The sequence below is a fragment of the Orycteropus afer genome, unplaced genomic scaffold, assembly GCF_000298275.1.
Source record: "Orycteropus afer afer isolate SDZICR_OR568_19922 unplaced genomic scaffold, OryAfe1.0 scaffold00238, whole genome shotgun sequence".
NCBI classification, from domain to species: Eukaryota; Metazoa; Chordata; class Mammalia; order Tubulidentata; family Orycteropodidae; genus Orycteropus; species Orycteropus afer.
In genome coordinates, this window is record NW_006921825.1 from 2,021,283 (window position 1) to 2,042,346 (window position 21,064).

The 21,064-nt window shown below is 38.9% G+C and overlaps 1 protein-coding gene across 1 annotated transcript in view; it reads right to left on the reverse strand.

Annotated features, from left to right (window-relative positions):
* Positions 1 to 21,064, reverse strand: part of PRELID2 (PRELI domain containing 2) — a 112,565-nt gene that overhangs the window by 37,983 nt on the left and 53,518 nt on the right. The window contains exon 6 of the mRNA XM_007949105.1: positions 95 to 200. Coding sequence (XP_007947296.1) covers positions 95 to 200 — 106 coding nt within the window. The remainder of the gene's footprint in view (positions 1 to 94; positions 201 to 21,064) is intronic.

The window sequence follows — 21,064 nt, forward strand, 5'->3', positions numbered from 1 at the left end:
CTGTATGAAAAGTGAATTTACTCTGTAAATCTTCACCCAAATCCTAATAAAAAAAATAATAATTAATGTTGTTTCAAAACGAAAACAGGCTTACCTTCTGGGCACCCTGTTTTAAGAATGTGCTGGCAAAAGTTTCCAAAATGCAGTTGAGAAATCCAGCCCCAGTGATTGAAATTCTGCCTCTTTGAATGAACTCTGTCCTATTAAAAAAAAAAAAAAAAAGAAGAAGAAGAAAGAAAAATAAAAAACACCCAATAACAGACATCTTTGATGTCACTGTTCTTATATGTAACTACAGACATTTCCAGCAGCATAATTACCACTAATAATCAACACAAAATAACATTCCATAATAATTCATTTAACTGCCTATTATAACAAAAGGTTTTATTCTAGAGAGACATTTACAACCAATACAATATAAGCAAAATCTTATTCAAATCAAAGAATATCCATTTCATGCTGCAAATATGCCTTTTTGAAATTGTGTCTGAGACAATTATCAGCCAAATGACCGTGGGAAAATGACTCATACTTTTTTTACCTCAGTTTACTCACATACTAAATGGGAATAATCATAGCATCTTCCTTTTACAATTGTCATGAGGAGTAAATGAGTTAATACATGTAAAGTGCTTTGAATAGTTCCTGACATATAATGAGCATTCATTAAATGTTAGCCACTTGATAGAAATTTGGCAATGGATATTGGTGATGGTTGCACAGTATGATTAAAGTAATTCATCTCATTAAGTTGTACACATGAAAAGTATTAAATTGGAAAATTTTGTGTCATACACACACACACATATTTACAATAATAAAAAGGGAAAAAAAGCCACTATTACTAAAGAGAGTGACAGGAGAGAAAGACAGACAGACAGACCGGGACTGGGACTAGGAGCTAGAAACCTGGAATGAATTCTTTAATCTTTGATTGGAAAGGGGAAGTGAGACAGATTATATAGATGTGTTGCAGCCTAATTTCAAAGTTCTACCAATATTAATTCTGTCCATTTCATAAAACACACATGGACTATACCTGGCTTTGCCTGGCTCATTAATTTGTTCAAAACACAAATACACATACAGGAGACAAGGCACCCATCCTCTTTCACATAGCGATCTAAATAAGCAATAGGGAAAATATTTCCCTTGTTGAGTATTTCTGATTGCAAAAGAAATTTAATATTGATTAATTAGTTCATTGTCATTCATTCATTCATTCAACAATGTTTCCTGAACTCATCAAGTACAGGCACTATGCTGAAAACGGTGGATAGGAGATTGTCCAAGCATTGTACTGGGTACTGGAAGATCACAGTGAAGGAGAAGGTCTGCACTCTCCAGGATCTAACTGACTAGTGGGACAGAGTGATGAGTGGGAGAATATCACATCAGCAAAAGGAGGGCCACATCCCCCCAGAGGAAAACAAGAGCCCAGCAAGAAGACATGAAGAAACCAAGCACATTTGAAGAACAGCAAGTTATCTGAAAATGCCTGTTCACAACATGAAACCAAACCAAACTCACTGCCACTGAGTCAGATCCGACTGATAGTGACCCCTCCCTGGGTTTCCAAGGCAGTATCACTACGGAAGTAGATTGCTCAACCTTCCTTCCGAGGAGTGGCTGGTGGGTTTGAACCACCAGCCTTCCAGTTAGCAGTCAAATATCTTAAGCACCACACCACCAGAGCTCCTAGAGCTTGATAAATTTTTCCCGTAGGAATGAGTGGAACATAAGATGGGCAGGAGGCATTAGGAGGTGAAGCTGGGCAGTTAAGCGGAGACCAATTACAAAAATCTTCTCAGACTGAGGAGTTTAGACTTTATCTTTATCACAGGGACTTCTCTGTGATCACCAAGTAATAGGTACAGATTAACTGTTACTCACGCACCACTGACTAAAAGGCTTGTTACCACTCCTTAATGCCTTTAGGCAACCTCCTATCCTCCATTTTCAGCATAGTGCCAGTATTCAATGAGTTCAAGGAATATTTATTGGATGAATGAATGAAAATGAATTAACTAATATTAATTTCTTTTGTGGTCAAAAACGTTCAACAAAAGAAGATCTCTTCCCTATCACTTCTCTGTATCTTTACGCGATAGGGAGGGTGCCCCATCTCCTATATATTTATTTGTGTGTGCATGTGTGTGTGTCTACACATTGTTGTTGTTGTTAAGTGCCGTCGAGTCGTTTCCGACTCATAGCGACCCCATGCACAGCAGAATGAAACACTGCCTGATCCCGCACCAGCCCCACAATCCATGCTATACTCGAGCCCATCATCGCAGCCACTGTATCAATCCATCTCCCTGAAGGCCTCCCCCTCTTTCGTCGACCCTCCACCCTACCAAGCATGACATCCTTCTCCAGGGAATGGTCCCTTCTGACAACATGACCAAAATAGGTGAGACGAAGTCTGGCCATTCTTGCTTCCAAGGAGCATTCTGGCTGCACTTCCTCCAGGACAGATCTGTTAGTTCTTTTAGCAGTCCACGGTACTTTCAGCATTCTTCGCCAGCACCACAACTCAAAAGCATCAACTCTTCTTCGGTCTTCCCTATTCATTGTCCAGCTCTCACATGCATACCAGGCGATTGGAAATATCATGGCTTGTGTCAGGCGCACCTTAGTCCTCAAGGAGATATCCTCGCTCCTCAGCACTTGAAACAGTTCCTTCGCAGTTGACTTCCCCAATACTACACGTCGTCTAATGTCCTGACTGCTGCTTCGTTGGCATTGATTGTAGAACAAAGCAACGTGAATTCCTTGACAACCTCAATCTTCTCTCCATTTATTGTGATGCTGCTCATTGGTCCAGTTGTGAGGATTTTTGTTTTCTTTATGTTGAGATGTAATCCATACTGCAGACTGTATTCTTCAACCTTCATCAGTAGGTGCTTTAAGTCATCCTCACTTTCAGCAAGCAAAGTTGTATCGTCTGCATATCTCAGGTTGTTAATGATTCTTCCTCCAATCCTGATACCACGTTTTTCTTCATATAGTCCAGCTTCTCAGATTATTTGCTCAGCATATAGATTGAATAAGTGTGGAGAAAGAATACAACCCTGACACACTCCCTTCTTGATTTTAAACCATGTAGTGTCCCCTTGTTCTGTTCGAACGACAGCCTCCTAGTCAAGGTACAGATTCCTCATGAGTACAATCTACACATACACGTACACAAAAAAAGGTATTCTATGAAAATCTTGGATCCAACAATCTGTTACTTTGGTCCAAATGTTTATCCTAATTTCTTAATTAGATCTTCCCTCTAATGGTACAGAGTATAGGAAGCATATAGTGTATGTTTCCTCCTTCATTCCCTTTCGTCTTCCTTCCTCCTCTTCCTTCTCTGTCCCTCTCTCTCAAATACACACACACGCCCATGTATGCACACACCATTATCCCAGCCAATCTGACATAAATTCCTTTAGTCTAGACAAAGCAGTTTCCACCTCTTAGATTTAAGCCTATTTTAAACGATTTGCTCATATAAAACTATATCCTAGTGACAGTAATCTTTCTTGTCTTTATTCTGGATTAGTCAGAGTAGAGTGTTACAGTGATTTCAATATTTAAAAATGAAAAGTTGAACAGTCTCACACTCTTGGGAGAGATGCACTCTTCAGTCCTCAAGGCAAGTGTAGGTGAGGGATTAATAAACATCTCTCTTACATCATATTCTAACCAATCTATCTTTCTGCCATTTTAAGGAGAAATAACTCCACAGAAAAGCACTCTTTGAGGTTTGCCCACACGTCAGAGAATAACACGGCAGTAAAGCAAGGTCATGGCCTTGCCATCAGAGAGATGAGAGTTTATCCTATTATATTTTAAGATTGCCAGAGAAGAAAATGTTGTACTCTCCCTCAATAACTCATTGATAAAGCACATTAGACATTTTCTTCTTAGTACACATGTTGTTGTTGTTGTTGTTATATGCAGTCAAGTCAGACCTGACTCATAGCGATCCCTCCTTGGGTTTCCGAGGCAGTATCACTACGGAAGTAGATTGCCCCATCTTCCTTCCGAGGAGTGGCTGGTGGGTTTGAACCACCAGCGTTCTGGCTAGCAGTCAAGTGCCTTAGGCACTACACTACCAGAGCTCCTAGTACATTTAGCTAACCTAAATCCCTTATGCTAGGATAAGCTCCATCTCAGTTCCTGTGCAAAAAACAGCACATTACAGAACAATACACAGTTTTATTTCAGTTGTTATTTTAAAACAAGAAAGAATGGGTATGTGGATGAATGTATGGATGGATGGCTAGACAGACACATGAATGGAAGGACAGATGAAAGAACAGAGCTGAAATGTTAATAGAATTCCTAAGGATTAGAATTCTAGGGAGTATTTATTTGTTCTTCTTTTCCAAAACCAAAAAAAAAAAAAAAAAACATTGCCAACAAGTCAATTCCGACTCACAGTGACCCTAAAGGACAGAGTAGAACTGTCCTATAGGGTTTCCAAGGTTGTCAATCTTTACAAAAGCAGACTGCCTCATCTTTCTCACCCTATGGAGCAGCTGGTGGGTTCAAACCACCAACCTTCTCATTAACAGCCAAATGCTTTAACCACTATGCTACCAGACCTCCTTGTTCTTCTTTTCAGGTGATTACAAATTTTCTATAATAAATATGTATTATTTTGGTAACCACCAAAATAATAAGGCCCTGAATATCATTTTCATGTAAATAAGAAGTTATTGTTTAAAAGGCTATGTGTCATCAGGACCACTGTCAGCAAAGGTACATGCTAATTTCTGGCTTAACCTTCATTTGAAGTCTCATCAACTCATCTCTTTGCTTGCTTTTACCCACCCAAAGTAAAAGCCTTTTGTTTGTGCCTTTTGTCCTAAGACTTCCTTCCCACCCCACGTTTGAAGTGTTCACTGTTTCACTCAAGAGGCAAGGATGATTCAAGTTTTCCAACATCTGTCTTTCATCTGTTAAGCCTCAAGGGAAAAAACTGCATCACATTTATGATGTTATGCACACAAAGTCAAGGACACACATTCTCTTCAAGAAACTGTATAGTAACAATTTATGGCTAACATTTATATAAGTATAGCTTATATATCAGATATAATATCAGAATCCAATGGCAATGCAGTGGTGTTATGTCCCCCAGACAATGTATGATCTTGTAAGGTTTTGACTCTTTTAACATTATTCTCTCTCTTTCACACTTGGAGATAATGTGGTAAAGAAAAGTTGGCCAAGGTCAAATAGCTTGATGTCATGCAAATTCACACTAACACTCCAAAAACCTAAACCTCTTTCTGTTGTTGTTGCTGTGGTCGTCAGGTGTCAAAATTGGCTACAACTCATAGTGTCCCCATTAACAGCAGAACAAAACATTACTTGGTCCTGTAATATCCTTACAATTATTCTAATGTTTGAGCCCACTGTAGCAGCCACTGTGTCAATAAATCTCAATGAAGGTTTCCCCTTGTCTCACTGACCCTCTACCCTCTATTTACCAAAAACAGTGTCTTTCTGCAGTAATTGGTCCCTCCTGATGACATGTCCAAAGTAACCAAAACGAAGTCCTGTCATCCTGGCTTCTTAGGAGCACTTTAGCTGTACTTCCTCCAAAACTGGATTGTTCCTTCTTCTGGCAGTCCATGATATAGTCATTATTCTTCAATAATACCATAGTATCAATTCTTCTTGGGCCTTCCTTTTTTTAATTGTCCAATTTTCATATGCATATGAGATGACTGAAAACTACCATAGCTTGGGTCAGGTGCACCTTGGTCTTCAAAGTGACAGCAGTTAATAGCACTACCATCCTTCTAGTCCATGAAATTAAAAATCTGAGAAGTATGTTATATAATTCCCTCTCTAAACAATCCAAACACTCAATCAGTCACCAGATGTGTTTAGTTTACCTCTAAAATCCATCAATGAATATTATTCTCTCTCTTGCTATTGTCACTGCCATGGTTTAACACAGCACTTTATCTCCAATATGAATTCCCTACACTCTACCCTGCATACTGCCCAACATCAGCTTCCTTAAGCATGCACTGATCACATTACTGCCTGCTCAATCCTCCTATGGTTCATAAGTCATAGAGAATAAAGCTTGCATGATCAATCTTATGTTTAACAGATTTAGTCACACTGTTGCATGCAGGTAATATTTGTTCAATTTAATTACTGTATAGAAGATATCCCCAATGATTTAGCCACTCTAGTGAAGATGGTCATTAAGAGTGGACCCAATTTGGGGCTATTTTCAATGCTGCTATGAAAACTTTGATAGTGCATCCATGTGCATGAGAGTCTCTAGAGTATCTAGTGGTTGAACATTTGAACCCTAGGTTATGCATACTTTCAACTAGACAATGCTAAGTGTTTTTCCAGTTTCATTTTCTCACTTTGGTGCATCTTCAATTCTGATTGCAATGCCTCACATGTGGTAGGAAACCAATAATGCATCAATGAGGAAACAGAAAAGAAGGAAGGAGAGTAATGAAGAAGGGAATTTATAGTAGATCCTCAATACTTTTGTCAGGGAAATTGAACCAAATGTTCCAGTCTACAGTTAGTAGGGGGCAACCTTCACTTGGTTAAGGGATAAATCACGCACCATCTGGAAAATTATGTCAAAGGATGACGTTCACCCACTCAGTGCCTAAATCTGAGTCACATCTATAGCTTTTTCCAGTGGACTGACATACTTCAACACAGAGTACAATGGAATCATGACAAAGAAAGCATGGCACAAATCTAGGAACACCTTTCAGAAAGTGAATGGCAGTTCATACAATCACTTTTCTACTTTGGGGTCACTTAAAGATTTGTTTCCCTCTGGATTTGAGATAATAAAAAGCTCAGGGGAAATATAGATTAGGAATTAATCCCTTGAGCACACACACCAGCTCTGAATGCTCAAAACAGCAGTTTCCAGGAAAGCAAAAGCTCTTAATAAGATCCTGTCTCTGAATTATTGACTGGTTAGGTATGGCAAATCTTGCCTAATTGTTTTCATGATGAGAATTTAATTAAAGTGTTTTTGTGAAGAAAAAAAAGGACTCACAGATCTTGTTATGATGGCATTTCAGTTCTAATCATGTGCTTTTCTGTGTTCTGTCACACACATAAAAGGAAAGGAGCAGACCTCAGCTCAGCCTGTGAGGCCTGCTCACTCCCTGCTCTGGGTCTAGCCCTGCTCTGGCACAATTACCAGCCCAGAGTTACACCTCTCCAAGGAGTTACAGTGGCCTGCGAACCAAAACGTCAGTGGTTTGAAGTCATCAGCTTCTCTGAAGGAGAAAGATGAGGAAGTCTGCTTCCATAAAGATTTGTTGTTATTGTTGTTAGGTACAGTCGAGTCAGCTCCAACTCACAGCAACCCTATGTACAACAGAATGGAACACTGCCCAAAGCCCTGGAAACCCTATGGGGCAGTTCTACTTTGTCCTAGAGGGTCACTATGATTTGGAATTGACTTGATGGCAGTGGGTTTAGCTATTTTTGGTTTATCTTGCTGAGATTCTTTGATAAAACTGTATTTCTCCAGAGAAATGATATAAATGACAGAGTTCTCACTAAGTATTAAGCAGTGTTTTTATTTTAAAAAAAAAAAAAAATTATTATTACTATAGGATAGGATTTCAGAGTGTGGTTCCTGGAGTCAGACAACTTCATTTCCTGTTTCAGCTGTAACACAGAATATGGCCCACCTATGTAGGCAAGTTCCCGAAGAGCTCTCTGAAACAGGTGTATTTAAAAAAAAAAATAAAAGTTGCTGGAGTGTCAACTTCAATTCATGGTAACCCCATGAGAACCCATGCAGAAGTATGCTCTACAGGATTTTCAGTGACTGATATTTCAGACACAGAGTACCAGACCTTTCTTCCAAGACACCTCTCAATGGACTCAAACCTCCAAACTTTCAGTTAGCAAGTCAGTGCATTAAGTGTTTGTACTACCCCACGAACTTCAAATTGGGGGTGATAATACCTATCTCATAGGTTATTCTAAGTTTGAATAAGTTAATATGTATCAAGTACTCAGAAGAGTAAGTACTCAATAAATGTTAGGTAATAATACTAATAAAAACCAAACTCAATGCCACAGTCAGATCTGACTCATAGCAACCTCTCCTTGGGTTTCCGAGGCAGTATCTCTACAGAAGCAGATTGCCCAACCTTCTTTCCGAGGAGTGGCTAGTGGGTTTGAACCGCCAACTTTCTGGTTAGCAGTCAACTGCCATAGGTACTATGCCACCAGGGCTCCCAAATACCCACCAAAAATTAAACCCACTGCCATCAACTCAATTACAACTCATAGTGAACCTACAGGACAGGGTAGAGCTGCCTCATAGGGTTTCCAAGGCTATAAATCTTACCAGAAGCAGAATACCACATCTTTCTCCCGTGGAACAGCTGATGGTTTCAAACTGCCAACTTTCCAATTAGCAGTTGAGTGTTTAATCTCTTTGCCACAAAGGCTCCTAATTCTAATACTAGTACTACCACTAATAATGCTACTCTTCTATTATCACCATCATTATTCCCACAGCGCAAATCCAGCTCCAGCTAAGTCCAAAACCCTTGTGCTTCATTAACTCCTAGGTGGCACTCACTTGGCAGTGAGTCCCCCTCTTCTATCCTGCTATTCAAAGCCCTTGGTATGTCATCCTCCCATCCTACCAGCATTCTCTCCCACCCTGCTATCACATGCTCACCCACCCTGCACAGTCTCCCTGTTGAGCACAAACACCCTGTACACCCTCCATAGAATCCACTTCTAGGCCTTTTCCCTCAGAGCTTCTCTCTTCTAACTCATCCCCTGGATCAATGGGCTACTACCTAAATTATTAACAATGCGCATCAGCAGGGAATGGCATACATTAAGGAATAAATCCAATGGTGGAATCTCAGGAGCCCAGCATCCTAGTAGGGGTATATATCTCAGGGCAAGCTGCTCAGTCTCTTAAAATGCAGTACTTTATAATTGATAACCAATAATAATAGCTAACACTTCTTAATAGCCTATTGTGGACAGGCATTGTGCTGAGTTTTTCATATACATGCATTTCAGTAAATTCTCAACAGTCTTATAAGGTAGAAAATATTACTTATTACCCCATTATACCGATGAAAACAACTTAAGTTTATCAGTAACTAAGAGAAGCCTCCAATATGAAGTGCAGAAGGTCACATAACAAGCAGTGCCAAGGCCAGTATCTCAATCCATACAGTTTACTTCAGATTCCACGTTCCTTCCCATTACACTACTACCTAGAAAAGTGCCTATTCAGTGCAATAGGCACTGAATTGGGCAAAGCTTCAAAATATGCAATGCTTTGTACTCTTTGGCAGCTTGTCTAAGAATATCAGGCACAGTGATGCATGCATCCCATCCAGGGCCAGCTCCGTGCAATCTCAGAGGATCCCACACTCAAAAGGGCCCACACTTGGTTTAATACTCTCCTGTCACCATCTTGAAATTCTTAATCATTTTTTAACAAGAAGCCTTACATTTTCATTTTTCATTGAGCCCCACAAATCATATAGTTGGTCCTGATTCCATTTCAAGCAGAAGTTTATAAACACTGCCAACTGCCATGCCCCAAGGAGCTTTCCAAGATACTTAAGAACTTGTGATTTGGTTTATCTCTATCTAAGAGAAGCCTCCAACATGCACATCATTGCCCCCATAAAATCTACCTCTAGGAATGTGTCTTAAGCAAACAATCTTAGATGAGGGCTTAGACCTGTCTACAGTCACCACATCATTATTTATAAGAGCAAATAACTGGAAAACAATGTAAATATCTGTTTTGGTTACCTAGTGCCACTCTGACAGAAAATATACTACAAATGGGTTGGCTTGAACAAACAGGAGTTTATTCTCTTACAGTTTGGGAGACTAGAAGTCTGAGTTCAAAGTGCCAGGCCGTAGGGGATGGGTGAAAGCTCCTCGACCTTGGGCTTCAGCTTTGCCTCCTGCTCTCAGCTCACTGAAACTGGAGGCTTTTCTTCACTAAGGCAGCTGTTGGTTGCTGAGGCTGACAAACCCAAGTTCAACAAGTAAAAAGGCACAGTCCTGATATTACCAAACAACACAACAGGCCACTAATGCAAGTCCAGAAAAGGTTCTGAGATTGGCAGGGCATGGCAGGCTACTGAACAAAGACTTATCTACACGCAGGGTTCAAGCATGCCAAAAAGCTGCAGACCACTCCCAAACCTTCTCTTATATAAGCAGACCACATCCCTAAAGCAGATACTCCACTGCTTGTGGCAGATTCTACCATGGAGTTGATTGTCAGTCTCATCTTGGGGAATAACTACCACAAGCTGCCCAGCCACTCAAAACCAGTCCTAGCCAAGTTGATACATAACCTTAAATACCACAATACCCAACAATTAGGACAGTTATTAAAACAAATTGGAATAATTGTATCTAACAAATGTATATCAACACTCATTTAAAAAAATCATGGAATGATACATTTAATAATAACGAAAGATAGTCCCAAATTTGGTGTTAAGTAAATATGACTTAGAACCCCTGAGGGATGCAAACATGCTTGGCTGTTGAATGAAACATTGGCAGCTGGGGTCCACCCAGAGGTGCTTTGGAAGAAAGGTTTGGTGATCTACTTCCAAAAAATCAGTCACTGAAAATCCCATGGCACACAGTTCTACTCTGACTCACAGAGGCTCACCATGGGTCAGAACTGACTGGATGGCTCAGTATGATTCCGTGTTTGTGAAAATGGATAAGAATGAATAAAGAAACTGTAACTGTAGTACAGTAGTATGCTAATACCATGGAACAACTCTAGTAGGTCAGACAATGGAATGCTATGAAAAGAAAAAGCTACTGATACACACAAGAGGTATCTCAGACACAATGTTGAGCAAAAGAAAACTGACACAACAGAGTACCTACTGCATGATTCATTCCATATGAAGATCAACCACAGGCAAAATTAATCTATAAGGAGAGAGTTCAGAATATTAGTTTTCACTGGAGTCACTCATGTGGAAGGGCATACACCTGAAGAAGACATGAACATCATCTTATTTTTTTCTTATATGTACTTTGTAATAACTATTCCACAATGAACATGTAATCTGTGCGAAATAAAGAGAAAAAGTTATTTTTAAATATGACCATATACTTGGTGTAAGACTGATCCACACTAGAAGGGTGTGAGGGCCTCAAGGTTTTCCTACTCTGACAGGAGAGTGTTGAGTCATTCTGGAATAGAGGCAAGAATTAAGTAGAAAAAGCCAGGCATTACTACCTAAATTCTTCTCAGGACACAACTCTCTTGAGTTTAGACACATATGAAATAGACAGCCTCTACCTCCAGCACAGAAAAATCTTGAAATGTAAATTTGGTAATGCAAACCAGGAAATAGAACTCAGCTTGTCAATTTTGCTTTCCACTTGTGCTTAGCTAACAATATTAGCTTTGATTACAAAGATGACAATTAACCTCCCAGGTGCTGATTCTCAGCCTAATGGGGAATGTACATCCTGAGTCTAGGCAGACAGTCATCAGATTCTTGTCTATTATCCCAAGCCCTTTCAGGTTGTTCTGCAGAATATCAATGCCTAAGTGAATTTTTTTTTTATTTACTATAGATGCAGAACTGAAAACTTGCAGTTTGAATCCACCCAGATACACCATGGAAGAAAGGTCATACGATCTACTCCAGAGAGGTCACAATCTCTGAAAACCCTATGGAGTGCATAGAAGACACACAGGGTTGTTATGAGTCAGAAATGACTTGATGGCAATTGGTTTAGTTTAGCTTATAGTGTAGGAAGCTAACCAAAAGAGAAAGAAAGGGAGGGAGGGAGGGAGGAAAACTTAACCAGCATCTGTTAATCTGTTCCATAAGAGCTGAGAATATAAATCAATTTTGTCACTAATTTGACTCACTTAAGTGTCCCTTCATCTCTTACTTCCACTGATAATTTCTCTCTCGCTTAAATTCAAGAAGGCCTTCATCTGAATTTTGCTAAACTCTTCAGCAGAGTATTTCTGCCAAAAAATACTTAGTCTTTGCTGATGAGCCAGATTATCAACTGGTGAGCCTTCCTAAGATTAACAGCGTCCTTGCAAACACTGGAGTCCCAAGAGGGATGCCAGCTGTCTGGGGACTACTGGGATCGTAGGATACTGACCAGTTATCAGATTGGCAAATTTGCCTGGAAAATGATGAAATATGTTGATTCTCAGGCATACAGACAAGAATTACCACAAGGAATTTATATTTGTAACCTTTACGCTCAACTCTGTGGTAATACACAACTCAAAACAAAAGGGCAAAGGAACATTAAAAAAAAAAAAAAAAAAAAAAAACAGGCACCCACTAAGATATTTCAGAAGCCCTTACTTGTAAATGGCAAAGAATGTTTGCTTGGCTAAGCATCACTGTTTCCAGAGTGATCATAAGCACTGTCATTTTTAATAGCAACAGCTTACTCCATCTTTCAAATTTAGAGCCACCCTACTTTGAAAATAGTGTTTGTTCGCCATAAGTTCCAACAAAAATTTACATTTACCTAGTACTTTATACATTCCAAGTATAAAACATTTCCATTTATTATCTCATTAAATCTTTATTTTATTTTATGTGACAGCTTAGGCCAGCTTTCTGGTTTTTCCAGAGTCAAAGGGTTTATAAACGACCAAGTAGAAAACAAAACAGAAGTCTCCATTTTAGTGATTTAAGACTTTCTCTATGTCCCACCAGCATACCAAAAGCTATTAGACTTTTCAATTTTGCACTTGCTCCTCCCACCAGTCTCATACCTTTTAACCTCCTTTCCCTTACCCTCATGATGGCAAACAAGGAGCACTATCTGCATCACCTTGAGCTGATTTACATTCATCATTCATTCAACAAGTGGCCATGGGGTATCCTCTAAGTGCCAAGCACTGTACTAGATGTAAAAGCACTGTGGTAAACTGTGACTTCAGAGCATAGACCCCATGAGACAATTAATACAGGATGGGAAAACAGAAAAGACCTTGATTATATGAACACAAACATAAAAAGGCAAACCAGTATCTTCTGACAAACAGTTTTAATTACTGAATCAAAAATAAGATTCTAGTCCAGAAATAATATTTACACAGAAAAGGCCTTGTAGCTTAGTTTTTCATAATTACCATATTTTCATAATCAGCTAATTGTATGATCACCCATTGGTGCAATGGAAATCAAGGTCAGTGTGAGCATAGGAACCATGTTTTTGAACAAACACAGTGGTATTTATTCAGGCTATTAGATAACTACACTCTCAAGCCCTTTATCACCAGGGTTAGGGCTTGGAAATAATTCCTAATTCAAGTTAGCAGAGCAAGGATATTTTAATACTTCAATAAAGGCAAGTTTATCTGGTAGCACAGTGGCTAAAACACTTGCCTGCTAACCAGACGGCTGGCGGTTAAAACCCACCAGCCACTCCTCAGAAGGAAGGTTGGGCAATCCTACTTCCGTAGTGATACTGCCTCGGAAACCTAAGGAGGGGCTGCTATGAGTCGGGGCTGACTCGATGGCACATAACAACAACAACAACAACAACAACAATGTTCAAGCAAAAAGGCCAGTGCCATCTTAAATAACACATGGAAGGCACCAAAGTGAATGTTGAATTTGTTTCTGGATTTAAAAAAAAAAAAAATTTCAAACAAGGAAAACTAGAGACATAAAAAAAATGCCCAAAAATTAGTCCTCTGTGAAATGTAAATTATTTTGTTTGTGATTTATGAGATGAATACTTGAGATTTGTTTAAAAACAGAAATTCAAAAATATAAAAGTTCAAGGTATTGAAGGAAAGATGGCAGAATAGGCAGACAAGCTACACAGAATCTCTGCAACAAAGAACTGAGAAACCAATCGAAACAGATACAGAAGATAATCCTGAAGCCCTGAACTGTGAAGGGAAGGACAAAGAAATAGATTAAATACCAACTAGTAGAAGAACCTGAATGAAAACAATGAATAAGGAGAAAAAAGAGGTACAGACTGTTGGCTACCCTGATGGCATGGCCAATTTGAATATCTACAAAGGCAGTCCATTACAGGCAGCAACCTAAGAATCGGGTCTACTTGCCAAGGACTGCATGGGTAACTAACTGGACTGCTGGCTGATGACCAGAAAGGAAAACAGCTAATAAGGAGACAAATCGAGCTGTGGACTGTCAGCTGTCCTCAGGGCACAAACATTTTGAATATTTGCAAGCGTTATGTCCATTTTGAATATTTGCAAGTGGTGTTCAGATCTAGGCAGCAACTTGAGAATAGGCTCCATTTCCTGAGGACAGCACAGGCACCCACACTGGAGGCTGATGTCTAGAAAGGCATGATATTCCCCGTATTATCCTTATAACCCACAACCTCTAGGTGAACAGAAGTGTGGCCATCACCCACCTCCATCTACGTTCTGGACCAGAAGAAATTCCATCCTGGTCTGCATACCCTGACAGAGCCTGGGTGTCCTGCCCCACCCCCCAGTTTTGTTTTTGTTTCTGAATTATATTTTTGTTCCATTTTTTTTTCTCTTTCCATTCCCTGGTTCTTGTATTTTTGTTTTTCTCTCTCTCTCTCTCTCTTCCCTTTTTCTGGTTCCCTTCTTTTTTCTTTCTTTTCTTCTTAGGATCTTCCCAATGCTTATTTTTCTTCTTGCAGTTTTCTCATTTTTTCTTTATTATTCTTTTACACTTGCTCTTTTCTCTTACTGCCCCCCTCCCCAGACACTGTGAAGTATTTTTTTACTTTTTTTATCTTTCTTCTTTTTAAAATATTTTAAAATTTTTTCTTTCTCATTTATTGTCTTTCCTTTTTTTCTTTTTGTGATTGCTCCCATTCATGCAATTTGTGTTTTTATTCTCTAATTTTTATTTTTTTTTATGTGTGGGATTTTTTGGGGGTTTTTTGGTCTGAGTCAGAGACAGCAACTGTGCCCAATACACCTCCTGCAGCCCTATCCACTAAGTGAGGAATACCACTTGCTTCTGCATGAACTGACCAACAATAAACAGTGGCCAATACTAGCTCAACTCAACTGCAATTGTCCTCTATGAACAGCTACCAGAGATCTGTGCATACATTCTCATTCTGTCACACACCCCAAGAGACAGGTAGTGAGTGACTAAGTGCTGTCAACTGGGGAATAGAGAAGCACAGTACACTGCTCACTCAAATATATCAAAACACAATAAAGAAAAAAAATCTTGGATGAATCACATCAACATACAACCATCAATTAAATATAAATACAACAACTTCACAATGTCTTGGAGACAACTGACCATGCTAGTCCACACAAAGAAGGAAGATAAATTAGTACACACAAAGGATCAGGATACAGACCCAGAAAACCTCCCAGAGGAAGAAATAGCATTGGAACTTCCTGATAATGAATTCAAAATAATTATATTTAGAGTCCTTAACAACAACAACAGATCAAGAGACAGATCAAGGAAAACATTGACAAAATTAAGGAAAACACAGACAAAACTCTAAACAATTTAGAAAAACAATACAAGAATGAACTGACAAAATAAATGAAAAATTAGAAATGATGCAAAAACAACAAATAGAAATCCGGAAGATTAATACTAAAATTTCAGAAATAGATAACACATTGAATGGGCAAAGGAGTAGAATCGAAAAAATGGAAGACAGAATTAGTGATGCTGAAGACAAATACCTCAATACTACTTCATTCAGAAAAACAGATCAAAACAAAATGAAGAAAGCCTACGATTCATGTGGAATACCATCAAGAGCAATAATTTGCATATAATCAGAATTAAAGAACAGGAAGAGACAAATAAAGTCACAGAGAAAATTTTCAAAGATCTGTTAGAAAAGAATTTCCCTAATATGATGAAAGATGAGAAGATATACATTTGAGAAGTTCAATAAACCCCAAACAGGATAGATCCCAAAAGAAAATCACCAAGACATATCATAATGAAACTCACCAAAACCAAAGACAAAGACAGAATCCTGAAAGCAGCACAGGAAAAACTAAAATTTACATGCAAAGGGCATCCAGGAGGACTAAACTCTGATTTCTTGCCAGAAACCATGCACGCAAGAAGGCAATTAAATGATATATGTATAAAACCCTTAAAGAAAACAATTTCCAACCAAAAATTATATACCCAGTAAAACTGTCCCTCAAATATGATGGTGAAATTAGGACATGTCCAGATAAATAGCACTAATAACAAAGTTCAACAAGACAGAAAATAACAAATACTGGCAAGGATGTAAAGAGATTGGGACTCCCATACACTGCTGATGAGACTGTAAAATGATACAACCACTGTGGTAACTGGTATAGTGTTGCCTTAAGAAGTTGGAAACAGAAATACCATTTGATCCAGCAATCCATTACTAGGTATATATCCTAAAGAAGTGAGAGCCAGGCCACAAATAGATATATACAAACTCATGTTCAGTGCAGCATTATTCACAACAGCAAAGAAATGGAAACAACCTAAGTGTCCATCAACAGAGGAATGGATAACCAAACTATGACAGATATACACAATGGAGTTCTAAAGAACAATGCAGAATCCATGAAACACCACATAATGTGGGTGACCTTGAAGGACATTCTGGTGAGTGAAATAAGTCAATCACAGAAGGACAAATATTGTATTATTCCACTATTATAAAAAGTCAAGGAAAGGTTTACATACGGAACTTTCTTTTTCAGTTACCAGGAATGCAAACGGAGGGAAAATTGCTAGATAGGTAAGAAAAGTATTGATTTAGGTGAAGGGAAATCCATGGACTGATTTGGGTAAGTGGGAAGAGAGTGGGAAGTGATATTGCAATGAATGTCATGAAACAAAATGTATATGAACTGCTGAATGGAAAATGAATGTGCTCTGTAAACTTTCATCCTAATCACAATAATTTAAAAAAAACATATTAGGGAGAAAATGTGTGTGTGTGTGTGTGTGTGTGTGTGTGTGTGTTTAAAAATGTGTATACCTTGTTTATTAGAATGAAGGATATTTATATGAGTTACTTCAATGGTAATGAAAACACATTGAACTAAGAATAATAGCTGCTCATCCCATTAATTCAATCTGTCCATAAAGTTTGATTTGGGCTTTTTTGTTTCTTTCACTGTATTCCAGGAGGAATTTCCTTGACATTTTGGGAATGTTGATTCAACATATCTGAGGGATATACTCAATGTTATTAATATACACTCTGCTGAGTATTTTTAAATTTCAGAAATAAGGTTCATAAGCATCAAAGACTAAGCAAAAGCTCTTATATGTGGAAAGATAAAGACATGGGCCATTGAGATGATCAAAACTTAGTACAGGAGAATGATCATGCCTCTCAAAGGCAAATGAAACCCAACTCTGCAACATCAGGAACAGAGTAAGTCTCCACTGACTGAAAGAACTTAAAAGTTGCTCAAAGACCATAGAAGTTGTCAGTTATGGTGAAAGATCCAATCCCAATAAAATACTTTTGCAAAAGGATAATTCTTTTTAGGAATTACATTACTCTGATAAAGTTAATGTACATTGTTAAAACCAAATCAAATGCATATTGATTATATTCCCTCACAGTGCAATGAAAATCTATTATAAGAAAAAGGAAGAGATCCAGAAATTAAATAAATGTATTTCAAATGATTAAAAAATAAAAGTTGCCATGGAATTGAGTCTGACTCATGGTCAACCATGTGTGTCGAAGCAGAACTGTGCTCCACAGTCTTCAGTAGCTGATTTTTTGGAAGAAGATCATCAGGCCTTTCTTCCAAGCCCCCTTTGGGTACACTCAAACTGTCAGTCTTTTAGTTAGCAACAAGCAAGTTAACTGTTTACATTACACTTGGACTCCTCAATGAATAAAAGCAGACACTAAACAGTATGAAACTAATGTCCAGTTTAGATGTAAGGATTCAAAGAGCAGAAACTGTGACTCTTCCTTCTGAAAATTCCAAAACAAGATGTTCCTTCCACAATTCACAAAAATGAATGCCTGTATCCTGTTGTTGTTGTTAGGTGTCATGGAGTCAACTCTGACTCATAGCAACCCTATGTACAAGAACAAAACACTGCCCAGTCTTGTGCCAGCTTCACAATCCTTCCTATATCTGAGCTCATCATTGCAGCCACTGTGTCAATCCATCTTGTTGAGGGCCTTCCCCTTTTTCATTGACCCTCCACTTTACCAAGCATGATATCCTTCTCCAGGGAATGGTCTCTTCTGACAACATGACCAAAGTAGGTGAGATGAAGTCTGGCCATTCTCACTTCCAAGGAGCATTCCATCTGTACTTCTTCCAGGACAGATTTGTTAGTTCTTTTGGTGGAGACTTTCTCTCCACCAACACCAGAACTCAAAAGCATCAACTCTTCTTTGGTCTTCCTTATTCACTGGCCAGCTTTCACATGTATACAAGGGGACTGAAATTACCATGGATTGGGTTAGGTGCATCTTAGTCTTTAAAGAGACACCTTTGCCCTTCAGCACTTCAAAGAAGTCTTTTGTCCAGTGCAATATGTCATCTGATTTCTTGACTGTTGCTTACACTGGTGTTGATTAAGGAACCAAGTAATATGAAATCTTTAATAACTTCAATCTTTTCTCTATTTACCGTGATGCTATTTATTGGTCCAGTTGTGAGGATTTTCATTTTCTTTCTGTTGAAGTGTAATCTACACTGCAGACTTTAGTCTTTAATCTTCATCAGTAAGTGCTTCAAGTCATCTCCACTTTCAGCAAGCAAAGTTGTCTCGTCTGCATATGGAAGGCTGTTAATGAGTCTTCCTCCAATCCCAATGCATGTTCTTCTTCATACAGCCCAGTTCTCGGATTATTTGCTCAGCATACAGACTGAATAAGTATGGGGAAAGGATACAACCCTGACACACTCCCTTCCCGATACGACAGCCTCATGATCTATGTACAGGTACCTCAAGAGCACAATTAATTGTTCTGGAATTCCCATTCTTCTCAATGTTATCCATAATTTGTTATGATCCACACAATCTGATCTACATAATAAATCAAGCACATTCCCACAAAAGCTGATCTTTAAAAAGTTTTGTTTTGTTTTGCTTTTATTTGTTTTTAAATTCAGATGAAGACACTCTATTGTCATTTTTGGCCCACATGCCCTAAAGGAAAGCAGTGCATCAGTCCATATCTGACTCTATAAATTCAGGGTTCATCTGTGTGCCATATATGACATCCTCAGATCTACATCAGCAGAGGGTCATAGCACAATCCAAGAAGAGAACTAGAAATATGAAGGAGTTCAGTCCATATCAAATGCTTGTATTTACTCTTGAGTGCTATTCTCCAGTACTCAAATCCCACTCTGGAACTAAAGAAAGAGTCTTGGTACCACAACTCTCAAATTAAGGAGCTCACATCCCCAGAGATTATGAACTGAATAACCACAAGATCACAAAATGGAACATCTTTTTACAGCTTCATGGTAAGTAATTATTTACATTGTTTCTATATTAAAACAAATGCACACTGAGGATCAGAATCATAAGTCATGTGAATTTTTAGGATGATAGAAACAATAATAAATGCAGTAATACTAAAAACTAAAATTTATTAACCATTCATCTGTCACTTTGTCATACTGTGATGGCTTGCATGCTGTTGTGATACTTGCAACCTATGACATGGTATTTCAAATGTCAGCAGGGTGAAAGATAATGGAAAAGTTCACTATCACCAGTCAGATCAAGGCCAGGAACTAACTCTGGAAAAGCGCATCAATTGCACATATGCAAGTTTAAGGTGAAGATGAAGAAAACTAAAACAAGTTCACAAGAGTCAAAGTATGCTTGAGTTTATTCCATTAGAATTTAGAGACCATTTCAAGAATAGATGAAAGGCACTGAATGCTAAAGTCTAAAGAACAGACAAGTCATGGGGTGACATAAAGAATATCATTCATGAAGAAAGCAAAAGTTCATTAAAAAGAAAGGAAAGAGGAGTTCCCGCAAGATGGAAGACTAGGCAGAAGGACTGCACAGACACTCTTCAACAAAGAAAAGGGAAACCAATTAACACAGACACAGATGATAATCTTGGACCCCTGAGCCTTCAAGGGAAGGATACAGAAGTGGACTAAACCCCAACTAGCAAAAGAATTTGCGTGAAAATACCAAAAAAAAAGAGATATACAGAGCTGCAGTCTGGTAGCTACCTGAGTGACCCTGACAGCACAGACAGCTTGGACATTCCCGAGTGATGGTAGGACCTAAGAATTAACCTAAAAATCACCCTGCTAGCCAGGGACTGCATGGAAGACTGTGCACAGTGGCTAGGGAACAAACAGAGAAGATGAAAAGAAAAGTGGACTGACCTGTGGACTTTTGCTGGTCCGGAGGATGCCGCCATTCTGTAGGCTTAAAAAGGGGCTTGACTATTTTGGATATTTAAAGAGACAGTGCTCTTGCAGATTCCTGGGGTGGTAGGACTTAAGAATTAACCTAAAAATCCCCCTGCTAGCCAGAGACTGCATGGAGGACTGTGCACAGTGGCTGGGGAACAAAGGGAGAAGGTGAAGAGAAAGGTGGGCTGAGCTGTGGACTTTTGCCAGTCCAGAGAGCGCCGCCATTTTGAAGGTTTAAAAAGCGGCTTGACAATCTTTGATATTTAAGGAGACAGCGCTCTCGCAGATTTCTAGGGCTTAAGAACACGTTCTGCTTTCCAGCAACCACAAGGACACTCGGGGACTGCAAGACTGAAAAGGTACGACATTCTTCTTGTTACTACACCCTACACCTGCTTGGTGAACAGAGGTGTGACCATCCCCACTCCCAACTACATTCTGGGCCCCCAGGAACTCCATCACGGTCTGTGTGCTCAGACGGAGCCTGGATGCCCTACCCAGTTCTCCACTGATTTTTTTCTTTTCTTTCTTTTTACTTTTTTCTTTCTCGCTTTTTCCCGGTGATTAGTTTGCTTGTATTTGTCCATTTCAAACCAACTAATATTATTAATACTTTTGTCCTTTTTATTATTATTCTTAATCTTCCCCTACCAG